The sequence below is a fragment of the Canis lupus genome, chromosome 20, assembly GCF_003254725.2.
Source record: "Canis lupus dingo isolate Sandy chromosome 20, ASM325472v2, whole genome shotgun sequence".
NCBI lineage: Eukaryota > Metazoa > Chordata > Mammalia > Carnivora > Canidae > Canis > Canis lupus.
Genome location: NC_064262.1, coordinates 33200332 through 33214600, shown reverse-complemented (window position 1 = coordinate 33214600; position 14269 = coordinate 33200332). Strand labels below are relative to the sequence as shown.

At 36.6% G+C, this 14269-nt stretch overlaps 1 protein-coding gene across 5 annotated transcripts in view; it reads right to left on the bottom strand.

Moving 5' to 3' along the window:
- DNAH12 (dynein axonemal heavy chain 12) overlaps positions 1-14269 on the bottom strand; it is a 203306-nt gene that overhangs the window by 117710 nt on the left and 71327 nt on the right. For all 5 annotated transcript variants that reach the window (XR_007404380.1, XR_007404379.1, XM_049098394.1 and 2 more), the window contains exons 27-34: positions 13918-14157; positions 13344-13589; positions 12911-13030; positions 9548-9657; positions 6300-6483; positions 6036-6176; positions 2440-2523; positions 1732-1920 (exon numbers count right to left, since the gene is read on the bottom strand). Coding sequence is in view for 3 of the 5 variants with exons in the window: in XM_049098394.1 (XP_048954351.1) it covers positions 1732-1920; positions 2440-2523; positions 6036-6176; positions 6300-6483; positions 9548-9657; positions 12911-13030; positions 13344-13589; positions 13918-14157 (1314 nt within the window). In the remaining 2 variants the exon portion in view is untranslated. The remainder of the gene's footprint in view (positions 1-1731; positions 1921-2439; positions 2524-6035; positions 6177-6299; positions 6484-9547; positions 9658-12910; positions 13031-13343; positions 13590-13917; positions 14158-14269) is intronic.

Sequence of the window (14269 nt, the reverse complement as noted above, 5' to 3'; positions counted from 1 at the left end):
GAATACACAATGCGGGAAGGGGCATGCCTGGGTGGTTCAATCCATTGAGCATCCAACTCTTGGTTTCTGCTCAAGTCATGATCTTATGGGTCATGAGGCAACCTATAAATTTAGGGAAAATACGTGCAAACCATGTATCCGATAAGGTGTTAGCATTCAAATTTATAAGAAACTAACACAGTGTAATAGCAAAAAAACCAAACATTCCAATTTAAAAATGGGCAAAGGACCTGAACAGACACTTTTTCTAAAGAAGATATACAAATGGCTAATAGGTATATAGGAAGGCACTCAACATCACTAATCACCAGAGAAATGCAAATCAAAACCAGATATCACCTCACACCTGTTAGGATGGACTATAAAGATGAGGTGATAAGTCTTGGTGAGGATGTGGAAAAGAGAGAACCCTTGTGCACTGTTGGTGTGAATATAAATTGGTACAGCCACTGTGGAAAACAGTATGGAGTATCTTCAAAAAAGTAATAATAGAACTACTATGTGATCCAGCAATCCCTTTTTAAGACATGAAATCAATACCTCAAAGATATATGTTCATTGCACTCCCATGTGCAATGGAACTCCCATGTTCATTACAGAATTATTCCCAATAACCAAGATATGGACACAAATTGTTTATTGATGGAAAAATGGATAAAGAAATATCATATAGGGCAACCGTGGTGGCTCAGCGGTTTAGCGTCACCTTCAACCCAGGGTGTGATCCTGGAGTCCCGGGATCAAGTCCCACGTCAGGCTCCCTGCATGGAGCCTGCTTGTCCCTCTGCCTGTGTCTCTGCCTCTCTCTCTCTCTCTCTCTCTCTCTCTCATTATCTCTCTCTCTCTCTCTCTCTCTCTTACTCTACTGAATAAATAAAATCTTTTTTAAAAAAAGAAATATAATATATATATACCTATAATGGAATATTATTCAGACTTAAAAGAGAAATCCTGCTACTTGCAACAACATGGATGAACTTTAAGATATTATGATAAGTGGAAAGTCAGACACAGAAAGGAAAAAATTGCATGTCACTTATATGCAGAATCTGAAAGTTGAATGTATAGAACCAGAGTAAAATGGTGGTCACTGGGCCTTGGGAAGTGGGGTAATGGGGATACATTGGGCAAAGGGTGCAAAGTTGCGCTTAGATTTAAAATTATAAATTATTTTTAAAAATTTTGAAAGATTTTTATTTATTTATTCATGAGAGACACAGAGAGAGAGAGGCAGAGACACAGGCAGAGGGAGAAGCAGGCTCCATGCAGGGATCCCGACGTGGGACTTCATCCCGGGTCTCCAAGGATCACTCCCTGGGCCAAAGGCGGCACCAAACCACTGAGCCACCTGGGCTGCTCTATAAATTATTAAAAATTTTTAAATGAAACCCTGAGAGAGACACACACACCTGAGTACAAATATAACCATTGAAATCTGAATAAGATCAGTAGATAGTATTAATGTCAATATCCTTGTTGTGATACAATGTAGCCTTGCAAAATGTTACCACTGGGGGAAACTGGGTGAAGTGTGCATGGCACTGATTATTTCTTACAAGTGCATGTGAACTACTGATTGTCACAATGAACATCCCATTTTAAAAAGTGAATACCAAATGTCTAAGAAGAAACTGATTTTAGTTGTTTATCCTACTACTGTGACTTTAGACTTAGGTCAAGTTGAATGGAAACTAAAAAAAACTTGAACAGATAAGAGAATTACAGTGTTACCTTGCAGTTTTTCCTACGAAGCTGTAAAGTGGGCTCTATTAACCAGTCAACAAGTCCTCTCAGAAGAGCCTGATGATCTGGTTCCTGAAGAGGTTCTCTCAGGGAATTCAACCACGAGGATACAAGTGGTTCCCATCCTAACTGCGAGGGTTCCAAATAAATCATGCCACAGCGGCTTACAGTGGCTGGCTAGAGAAAAAAGACATTTTATTTTTCAAAGTTGTCCTTATGCCAGTGGCACCTGGCAGTTATTAACTACTTCTTTGAATGACATATAAGGCCTTTCATGATGAAGCTCCTGTCTTCCTCTACAGCTTCAAATACATTAGATGAAATGTTTGCTATCATAGATCCCCAGACATGTCATGGCTCCAGGTCTTTGCATATCATCTTGTCATGATTTGGAATGCCCAGGCCCAGCTAATCTCCCTAGAGAAGTATTAACCCTCAAAACCAGATAAAACACTCAAACATTTTCCATAGTCCTCCTCTACCCATTCCCCTCTTGGGCACTCACTCCCTCCATATTCTTAAAGTACTCACACATAGCAGTACAGTGGGACTATTTATAAGCTTCTTATCCTCCCTAAATACACTGGGTCTTATTCATCTTATCCTGCTGCCTGACTTGTCTTCTGACACATAATAAAAAATACCTACTGACCAAATGAATACAAAAACTATTGTTATATTAAAATATCAACTTACTGAGGCCTGGGAAAGGTCCATTGCTTCAAAGATGAGACTCATTTGAGGGGACATCTGAATGATTTCTCCACTCATAAGGCAAAGCTAAAGGCAATTATTTTTCATATGTTTATTTTTTTAAAAAGCAAACTTCTCAGGTAAAAATGTATTCTATGTATAAGATAATATATATCCTGCTGTGATATAATGTAGGAAATATTAAAACAGAAGCCAGAAAATTGTAATTCAAGGTCTAGCTCTGTCAATTACTTACTAGGTAAGCAAATACATAATATCTCTGAGACCCAGTCTCTTCATCTATAAATAGGGATAATTTCTCCCCCATCAAGTTAAGCAGGAGGAGAAATACATGACATACTGCAAAAATCCTAGACAAATTTCAGTTCTATTAATAAAATCACATGAAATACTTCTGACTTTATAAAGTTATCAGAAGACCTCTTTATTAATATGAAAGAGAGAAGTTGAAAATAGATAATAGCATGGACATTCAGGTACCCATCTCTTGGATTTAACCAATGTCAACATTTTGCCACATTTGCTTCATTTTTTAAAACAGTATTTTAAAGAACATTATGCATACCATGGCAGGATACCATGCATATGGTATTATGCATTATGCATACCATGGCATTTCACGTCCAAATAGGTCAATATTCATCCCTTAAAAGTAAGGAGTATTCTATATAACCTCAATGACATTATCACAGCTTAACACAACCAAAAACTCCTTAGTATCATGTAATTCTCAGCCAGTACTCAAATTTCCTCAGTTGTATTAGAAATGTCTTTTCAACTGATTCTTCAAAACAAGTCAATCAAGGCCTATGCATTATATTTGCTATGCCCTCTTGATTGCTTTCAATCTAAAATATTCCTCTTCAATCAAATATGAAAACACCTAAATTTATCAACTGCTTCCCTTGTGCCAAATTTCTTTCTTATCCTTTATTATTAAAGTCATTTTGGCTTCTTAATCTCCTTGGCTTCTATCTTTGGAATTATCATTTGCTTTCAATAATTTTAATAATTAATACTATTGATATTCCAAGTTAATTTCATTAGTAAGTCTTCCTCTTCATTTATTTTTCAGTTTCTTCTCTACAACCATCACTGTAGCCCCAGCTTTGCCCCTATCTAGTTATATGGCAACAAGGCAGTATTTAGCATTCCTGGACTTGTTTCTTATCTGTAAAAAAAATGAATGGTCTAGAGCTTGATTGTCCAGTGTGCTAGCCAGCAGTCATATGTGGCTATTTATATTTAATTTTAACTAACTAAATCTAATTAATTTAACTATTTAAACAATTTAATCTTAAGTAGTTAAAATTAAAAGTCAGTTCTTCAATTGCACCAAGCCCTGTTTTTCAAAAGATTTTAAGTAATCTCTACACCCAGCATGAGGCCTGACCTCACATGCTCAAGAGATCAAGAGTCACATGCTCTACTGACTGAGCCAGCCAAGGAACCCTGTACTAAGCCATATTTCAAATGCTCAGTAGCCAGCTACACATGACTAGTAGCTACCTTCTTAGACAATGCAAATATTTCTATCATTGCAGAAAGTTCTATTGGACAGTGCTGGTCTAGAATACTTTTCATTTTCTACCAGATTATTTCAGCAAACATCGTCCTATTTGCTTCAAATTTGAGATGTGGAATCAGTTTTCTCCTTACTCCCCCATCATGTTTCCCAAATACTCTACTCCACCCTCTCTACCCCTTGCTTCTTTGACAAACATGCTTGCTCTTCTCACTTACCAGCACCCAAGCAACGCCATCGTTGATACTTGATTCAGTTTCTTCCTCTCTACTATAACTCCGGCCTGACCCAGTGTCCATGAGGAAGAGCATCACAACATGGCAGCCCCTTAGTTCTTTGATTATCTTGTCTTCATTTACTTTTCTAAGGCATTCTAGTCATCCACTTTATATACCTTGGGACCATCTCTCCTGGAACACTACACAATTCTGAAATACTAAATTCAAGCATGCCAGTCTCTGCCTGAAGCCTCCTATTCATCCAGTGCTCTTACCCACTGACTCCTACTACACTTGTTCTTCATTTTCATATCTCTGCTGTTTTCATTTCCCTCATTATTAAGCAGCTTCCATTCTACCATCTAGCACTTTCAGTACTCTCATATCAATATCTTTAAAGTCCTTCTGTACTTCCAGCCTGGCAACATCGTCTATACTCACATCCAAGCTGCTTAGACTGGTAGGGAAAATCTCACAAAGGTGGACCTTGGCACTATGACTAATCCTCAGATATGCTTCTCTGCTTTCATAGGCAGCTCTCTTCCTCATTTTCCATAATAGGTAACTTAAATCTCCTTTTGTCCTCCAATGCAAAGAACCAGGGTCTACCAGTTCACTAAATAAATAAATAATCAATCAATCAATCAATCAAAAGGATTTGCCTTCAAATTTCCACATCAAATCCATGTTTACTTGTATCTAGACCTATCCATTCCTGCTTCCCTTTCATCCAATATGAGACAATCCTCCTACCTGGCTCTGAACCAGACCCTTATTAGCCTTTCTCTTATGAATCAATACTACTTCTTAGCTCAGTGAATATAACAGAAAAAAGGAATATGAATAAATGATCAACTACCCATGACAACATGCTGGCATATTTGTTTGAATGCTAATTAATTTGCTTATTTAGTAGTGTAGTTATTTCATGTAAGTATGAAAATAAATTATGATATATTCATATAAGTTACTAATACAGACATAAAAAGAATAAATAAAATGGAACTACAACAACATGAATATCACAGAAACCATGCTGACCACAAGAAGGAAAACACTAAGGAGTATGATTCCATATTCATGAAATTCAATAACCAGCAAATTAATTTATCACAGTAGAAGTCAGAGTAGTGATTGCCCCTGCGGGAAAGTGTACTGATTCAGAAAGAACATGAGTGAGCCATGTAAGTGCAAGAAATTTTATTCATTTTTATTTAAATGATGGTTATGTGAAGGCACATATAGGTTTTAAAAAGGGCAGAACCTAAACTTAGTCACACAGTACAGTTTATATGTTATCTCTCAATTACAAACAATACTGAGAGGATTTCCATTTTCTAGTTCTTCTGTGTATCTCACAGTGCTTGTATGTATTCAATGGTTTCAAAAAGGAATGAACCCTTTTTATTTCCTCCTAAAATATCGAAGTTCTGTAAGAAACCCTAAAACTAGAAACACTTCACAACTTAACGTCTATTACATTATTATGCCCTCCTGCTAACACAATGGTTTTAATACACTTTTATTCTACAAAAATAAATTAAGCAAAGGATTTACTACAGTATAGTTTTCATTGAAAAGATAATTTATAAACTTATTAAGCTTGCTGCATCCTTTACTGTAAATATATAATCCTAGTCAATCAACTGTTGAATACATAATATTGCTTAAGCATGTCTGCATCTATTTTGCTTTTTTTTAAAACCGTGGCCCCCCAAAAAACCCCATTTTACATTAAATCTACCATATTAACTTTTTTCTAAGTTTATATAGTTCAGTAGTGTTTGGTATATTCATATCATGCTTCAGTTTTGCTTTTAATCATTATGAGTTACCTTTTTATTATCATCCAATACTGTGTTCATGCTCTCTATCCACAAAGTGTCAATGGGACCATCAAATACAACCCATTTCCGGTCCGGTGTTTCTGATAAGGCAAATTCCCTAAAAGCATTGGCCACAATACCATCAGTCCACTAGGGAAAAAAAGAGTTGGAAAGCTTCCTTTATAAAACTATAAAGTGATCATATTAAGAATATCTCAAATTTCTTGGTTTAATGTGCATTGTCAATAAGAGAATATTTATACTATAAATTACCTCATGAGACACTGGATCAAATTGTCCAAAAAGTTGGCCCATAGTAATGGATTTGGGGTTTACAGTCCTATAAATGACCTTTTCTTCCTCTCCATAGCCACGTTCATTCATAAGAGTTAGGGTATCAGCCAGCACATGTAGAACTTTTGTCTTACCAGAGAAAGGCTCTCCTACTAACATGAAACTATTAAGGAAAAGAATAATATAAGAAGATTCTAAAAAATAATGGTAAATTATTTGCCTGTATACTGGTGTATAAAATACTAGTATTTATAATTTTTGAAGTTCTATGAATTTTTCTCAGACTTGAGAATACATTTAACTTCTGAACTGGTTAATCTCTAAAATTCACTAATTAATACCACTATCTACAAAAGAGAATATAATAAAAAAATCTCCAAATAAAAATGAAAATGTAACTGTACACTCTTAAGATTGAAAAAAAATGTCTCGCAGCCTCCTAAGGAGAGGAGTAAAAAAGGTTCCCCTTCCTCAATTTATTTGCTATAGTAATTGTTAGTGCTCTTTGCCAATACTTCTGAATCTCCCCTCTCCCATCACACAGTAAAATTCCTTGCCCTCTTTTGGAAATTGTGACTAATGAGCAATAAGAGGGTGTTACTTCCTAACAGGGGACAGATCACTGCCAGTGATGGAGCTTTCAGAGCTCTCTTCTTACAGAGCTTCTCCCTCCAGCACAGCAGTGACCCATAATGTTAAGATTTTGGCTGCTCCAACAGCCTGGAACCCTGAGTAATTATGATGAGTAGATCTTTCCTGTTAACCTAAAATGGACACAGTATGAATGAGAAATAAGCATTTGTTTTTTTAAGTCACTAAGATTTGGGTCTTAGTGACTGATCATTTCTAAAGAATAACCTAAGCCCATCCTTACTGACAGAAACTGGTTCCTAGAAGGGCAAAGTATTATACCCATAATAAAAAAGACTTAAGGGGAGCCTGGATGGCTCAGTTGGTTAAGCATCTGCCTTTGGCTCAGGTCATGATCCTGGCATCCCAGGATTGAGGCCCATGTTGGGCTTCCCGGTCAGTGGTGGGTTTGCTTCTCCTTTTGCCCCTCCCTCTATTCCTTCTCTCTCACTCTCTCTTCCTCAAATAAATAAATAAAATCTTTTTAAAAACTTAAAAAATAAAAAGAAATATGTGGCATTGGCTTAGAGACCAGGTTGTGGATGGCAAATTAACTGTTATTAGAGATAAAAGATCAGCAATTAATGTTATACAATGATAAAACACTTGGTAAATTTGTTCGTAAGATAACTTGGGAAACAGATAATATATCTAATGAAATTTTCATTTTAGGAAAAAGGATAATAAATAGAATATCATTATTATATAATTCCAGCTGATGGCTACATTTAACAAAGAACTATTGGAAAGAAACAAGCCCGGGGGGGGGTGGGGGGTGGCGGGGAGAGAAAAGGCCAGTTTGCAAGTTGGAATAAAAGAGAATAGAGGAAGTCCAGAAATTCAGGAATCTACAACCAACTTATTCTCATCCCCAGTTAGTAAAAGATAAACTGAGAAAACCTTCAAAAAACAAATATCTACTCAGCCTGGCACCAAGGATAATATTAAGGGGTAGGGCCATTGTATCACTATTAAAATCTATGAAAGGTTAATATGGTTCCCAGTAATCATTTCAGGAGGATAAAATCATTTCAGGAGGTAAAATAGATTAAGCTTGTGGCCTTCTCAATTAAGTTTGACAGGCTCAAGGATACTGCAAGGAAATTTATAAAGGTATGACTTTATAAGGAGTATGCTCGTCTACCGGCATATAGAGCTGCTTGGAATCAAACAAATAAGAAGCTTACCAAGTTTTTGAGGGAGTTTACTGACAAACTATGAGCCTAGGCTAAAACACATGTGTATGTTCGAGACTTAAAAATGATCCTTGCAGGGGAACCTGGGTGGCTCAATTGGTTAAGCATCTGCCTTCGTCTAAGGTTCTGATCCCAGGGTCCTGGGATCGAGCCCCACATTGGGCTCCCTGCTCAGCGGGGATTCTGCTTTTCCCTCTCCCTCTGCTCCTTTCCCTCACTCGTGCTTTTTCTCTTAAATAAATAAGAAAAATTTTACAAAAATGATCCTTGCATATTGGATGCATGAGGGTTGATTTTACTAGTTTCTCTATTTTTGTATATGTTTGAAAATTCATATCATAGTAAGTTTTGTGTTGTTTAAAATCCTGCCTTTAAAAAAAAATCATGACCTTTGAGACCCCAACTTTCTATAGGCAGGAAGCAGGCTGAAGACAGTTCTCAGCTCCCAGGAACAAATTCTCTATTATCCACCTCACATGTGACAGGGAAGGAAATGAAGATGGATAGACCTCTCAAGAAAGTTGAACCAGTATCCATGGAAAATAGTTAACTAGAAAGCCCCTGCAAAATCATGCAGAAGTGGATCCAAGTTTTATGGGGTTTAAAGTTTCTACAGTCAGTGGAGTAGGAAAAAATTATATATATTACTATGGATACAGAATGTCCATAGCCTCTTTAATGATACCCTTATCTAATAAATTATGTATATCAAATGATGATGACTCCTTGGAAAGGTCCCTACAAGTGAGAGGTCCTGAGGTTTAAACTATCAGTTTAACAGTCAATTTATTGCTGGAACTGGGGTTCCCCAAGTGGGTTTCAGAATTGCTACCAATCAGTGTTGGCTGTGTCTCCAGTTCTTCAATTTCTGGATAGTAATGCTTGCTCCAATAGCCTGTTCTAGTAAGCCCACTATTATAATTAAAACTAGGTGTGTGGAGGGCAGATAACTTGTTTTTCTAGTCTGTAGGTCTTTCGATTAAGAGGAACAACTGCCAAATCTGATGCAGAAACTAACATATATCACCTAGAGATCCTGAACCTTAAGTATAGTTTGTTGATTGACTAGAACTTTTAAGTTGTCTTCCTGGGAAAGAAGGGTTTGTGCATGAAGGAGAACAAATAACGAATCTGATGACCAAAAGGGCAAACTGTGCTCGTCGCTAGTGCTACATCACTGAATGAGCACGCCTTACCAGTCCTTGTTGGATGGGTAGCATGAGAGAGAAATAAACCTTTGTTTTAAGTTACTAGAATGGAAATTAGGGGATGGAGCTTGTCGTTCTCTAGCCTACCTAGCATACAAAATTTATTGATCCTTTGGTTCACAAATTTTGTTTTAATAGTTTGACTTGAAAAAAGCATCTAGCAAAGGCAGACAATGATAATCTATAATCTTACCCATGTCTCACAATCATCATTTCATATGTTTGAATCATTTTTTCAAGAAAAAATTTAACTGGCTGAACATTATGTACTTTGCAGGCTTCATGAGCACATTCTAAAAATTCCTAAAATAAAAGAAAAATGGAATGCATTTTTATAAAATGGTATTATAAATCACTTCATACATATCATAGACTTTACATTTTGAAAATAAAAATTGCATCTTCATATACTGATAAAATACTTGATAAAGTTTTTCTTAAAAGCTTAATTTTTTTAACTAAAGGAAAAACAAAAAGAATTCAATTACTTTATTTATTTATGTATTTATTTATTTATTTTTAAAGATTTTATCCATTTATTCATGAAAGACACAGAGAGAGAGAGGCAGAGACACAGGCAGAGGGAGAAGCAGGCTCCATGCAGGGAGCCCGATGTGGGACTCGATCCCGGGTCTCCAGGATTTAGATTTATGTTGTTTCCAAAATGATAAAATTCAAACTTAAGGTAAATTGTAATAAGTCAAGGGTGTATATTTTAACCTGTGGAGTGACACTGAGGTGCTAAAATTCCAAAAGAGAAGATTAATGGAGTAACAAACGCTATCTGAAACCCAAAAGGAGTCAGTAAAGAAAAAAAAAAAAAAAGGAATATTGAACATATTAAAAAGCAATATGACATAGCAGTTTTTTTCTATGGCGCTGACTCCCCTTCGTTTATCTGTATGTACACTGAGCCACTTGGCCACGCACCTCACAGCACTAACTCCTAGTAGTTTTTTTCAAACCGGAAGCTTTGGATCCATGGATTTATTGCTCTATTCATGGGAGTAAAAGAATTCTCTATGACAATGTTAAAATTTTTGTGTTTTCATTCTGATTTTTAAAAATCATATTAGCATACTCTGAATCATCTTGATAATTACCTGTGGTATAATATAAAAATACATATGGTTTATTCCCAGTCTCTAGCATAGAGCCCCCTGTAACCCTTAAAATTTCCTGAGTGATAGAAGTATGTCTTTGTTGTTCTTAATGAACCCTTGTCAATCAAACCCAAGTTTATGTTGATGAGTTGACTTAGGTGGGTACCTTAGATAGCCTTGGGATGGGGCCAGTCACAGGAAAGACCCAGGGATTAGGAGGTTGGAATTTTCAGCCCTACTTACTAGCCTTTGGTGAATGCATGGGGTGGGAGGGAATGAGAAGGGAGGAAAAGAACAGAAGACTGCACTCTGTAAAAACACCTGAACAACAAGGTTCAGAGAGCTCCTCAAAATGCAGGGAGGATGACATACACCCTGAAGCATACTGCCACCCACCCATACCTACCTGACCCTACACATCTATTCCATTTGGTTCTTCCCAAAGTGTATCCTTTGTGTCTTTTTTTTTTTTAAGTAGGATCCACACCCAACTTGGGTCTTAAACTCACAACCCTGAGATCAAGAGTCCATATAATCCATTACTGAGCCAGCCAGGTGCCACTCCCCCTACCACCAAATTTCATCCTTTATAATAAACCAGTAAACTGGGGATCCCTGGGTGGCTCAGCAGTTTAGCCCCTCCCTTCAGCCCAGGGCATGATTCTGGAGTCCAGGGATCAAGTCCCGCCATGGGCTCCCTGCGTGGAGCCTGCTTCTCCCTCTGCCTATGTCTCTGCCTCTCTCTCTCTGCCTCTCTCTCTCTCTCTCTCTCATGAATAAATAAATAAAATCTTTAAAAAATAAGCCAGTAAACATAAACCGTGTTCCTGAGTTCTGTGGCTAGTCTAATGAATTATCAAAGCTGGGCAGGAAAATTGTGGAAAACCCAGTCAGAAACATAGGTGGCCCAGGGATCCCTGGGTGGCACAGCGGTTTAGCGCCTGCCTTTGGCTCAGGGCGAGATCCTGGAGACCCGGGATCGAATCCCACGTCGGGCTCCCGGTGCATGGAGCCTGCTTCTCCCTCTGCCTATGTCTCTGCCTCTGTGTGTGTGTGTGTGACTATCATAAATAAATAAAAATTTAAAAAAATAAAGAAAGAAACATAGGTGGCCCAGGACTTGAGACTGTCTGAAGTGAGGGCAAGTCTTGTGAAGTCTGACACTAACTACCTGGAGTCAGTGTCAGAATTGAATTGTTGAACATCCCCTTGGTGTCAAATCCTCAATAGATACCACCTCACATCTGTTAAAATGGCTAAAATCAAAACACAAGAAACAAGTTTTGGCAAGATGTGGAGAAAAAGGAAGCTTCTTGCACTGTTGGTGGGAATGCAAACTGGTGTAGCTACTCTGAAAAACAGTTCCTCAAAAAGTTAAAAAATAGAACCACCCTATACAATCCAGCAATTTCACTATTGGGCATTTACCCAAATAATACAAAACCACTAATTCAAAGGGATACATGCACCCCTATGTTTATAACACCACTATCTATAATAGCCAAATTATGGAAGCAACCCAAGAATCCATTGATAGATGAATAAAGAAGAAGTGGTGTATATATATATATACAATGGAATGTTATTCAGCCATAAAAAGGAAGGAAATTCTGCCTTTTGCAATGACCTGGATGGAGCTAGAGAGTATAATGCTAAATGAAATAAGTCAGTCAGAGAAACACAGATACCATATGATTTCACTCATACATGGAATTTAAGAAACAAAACAAATGAGCAAAGGGAAAAGGAGAGAGGAAAAAAAAAAAAAAAAAAAACAAGAAACAGACTCTTAACTATAAAGAACAAACAGATGGTTAGTTACCAGAGTGGTGGACAGATAGGTGAAATAGGTGATGGGGATTAAAGAGTACACTTATCGTGATGAGCATGGAGTAGTATATAGAATTGATGAATCACTGTATTGTATATCTGAAACTAATATAATAGTGTATGTTAACTATCCTGAAATTAAATTAAAAACTTAATTAAATTTTTTATCTTGATTTTACATTAAATAACAGCTATAAACAGAAGACACTTACTATGTGTATACATATGTATATATGTACATTTTAACATCTATAATTTAGATGAAATTGAAAATGCACATGGTTTGTTTCCTTTAAAAATGGTCAGCATATTACTTAAATATGAGAAATTTTTATGTTAACTATAGAATGTTTTGCCACTTTTCTTTTTTTACCTGCTAAAAGTATACAACAGAATCATAGTACACATTGTAGTATTATAAATCACAAAAGTACTCATTCTCTTAGAAAAAGCATTATCTTTAATCTGAATCTTGTATCATATAACAGAAGATACTAAACTTTGCTCATTCTCATTAATGAAAGGGGTTTATCCTCCCAATAGAATAATTTCACTCATTTAAAATGACTGAGTCATCAGATAAATTTATTTGCAGAATAAGTCATTTTCACAGGCTTACTTACATGATAGTCAGCTTCAGGAAGTTTAATACCAGGAAACAGGTCACTAGTTATTCCATTAAATAAGGGTATATCATGTGATAGAAACTTTGGTTCATTTACATCTTTAATTGATCGAAGAAGCTAAAATCATCCAAAGAGTGCAACATAAGTTAGTTGCCCATATTCCTCACCCTCCCCACCACCAGAAGTCAAAGTTCCTTTCACATTGTTCTGTAGAATCCCCATATTAAATAATGCTAAAAGGTCCTTGGATGCATATAAATTATAATGAATAACATAACCCTGCAAACTATTACTTCAACCACACATAAAAAGTTTCAAAGCCAACAATTCTCTTATTTGCCTATTTATAGCTCCTCATCAACTTTCCTAAAATAAATAAGTAAATAAATCTCATACTGAAGCTTTCACAACATATATATTTAATGCTTACCAGCATATCTTCATTTTCATGGGGAAATTTCAGTTTTAGGTTTCCAGCAGCCACTAAAACTGCTTTTACTGCTCGCATGCCATAGTCATAATGAAACTGTGACGAGAGCTGCTCTGAGCAAAGCCTGTAGGTCATCACTATCTTCACGGACAGAGGTTTTGCATTCAAAAATCCATAGGAATAGAGGGAGATTTCTGCTATGAGCGCATAGTTTGGAACCATCATAGCTACTGTTCTAAAAAGAACCTGAAATATATAATGAATGAAATATATTATTTATATCAAGGAAACCATTCTTCAAGAGCTGAGCACAAGCATCCCAACAGAATGTGGTGAGATTCAAGTTTATTCCCCCAACGCAGCATCTTTTCATTAATTCTGTGATTTTTTTGCCAGCAGTACTGTATTGGTTTTGTGTATTTTAATATGTGTTAGACACCTAAAAAAGTTTTTAGAGTTTTACCTTATAGGTAATGGCAAAGGTAAAAGGGAGATTTACAAACGCATGTGAGAAAATTATGAGTGGATTGCGCTGCTGCTATGTTTGGTTAAATTGACTCTTACAAAATATTACCTTCAGATTGTCTGGCAGTTCAGAGCGTCCTGCATAGCCAGGATTCATGGTAATAGCTACAAAACAGTTTGGATTGAGCTTCAGTTCTGTTCCTTCGAAAACAAACGCTTCTAGTTTCTGCTGAATGGCTCTCTGGATGCAAAGGATCTGCTGAGCTACCACCGACAACACTTCCAACTCAATCCTGTTGAATTCATCAAAGCAAGCCCAAGCACCGGAAGAAGCCAATCCTTTAAAAAACTAAAAACAAGGGAAAAAAGGAGTCGAGTTTTCTTATAAAGAGGCATCATTTGTGAAACAAATATTTAATCCTTTAAGTCAAACCTAAAAATGAAGCCCAATAAACCCCCAA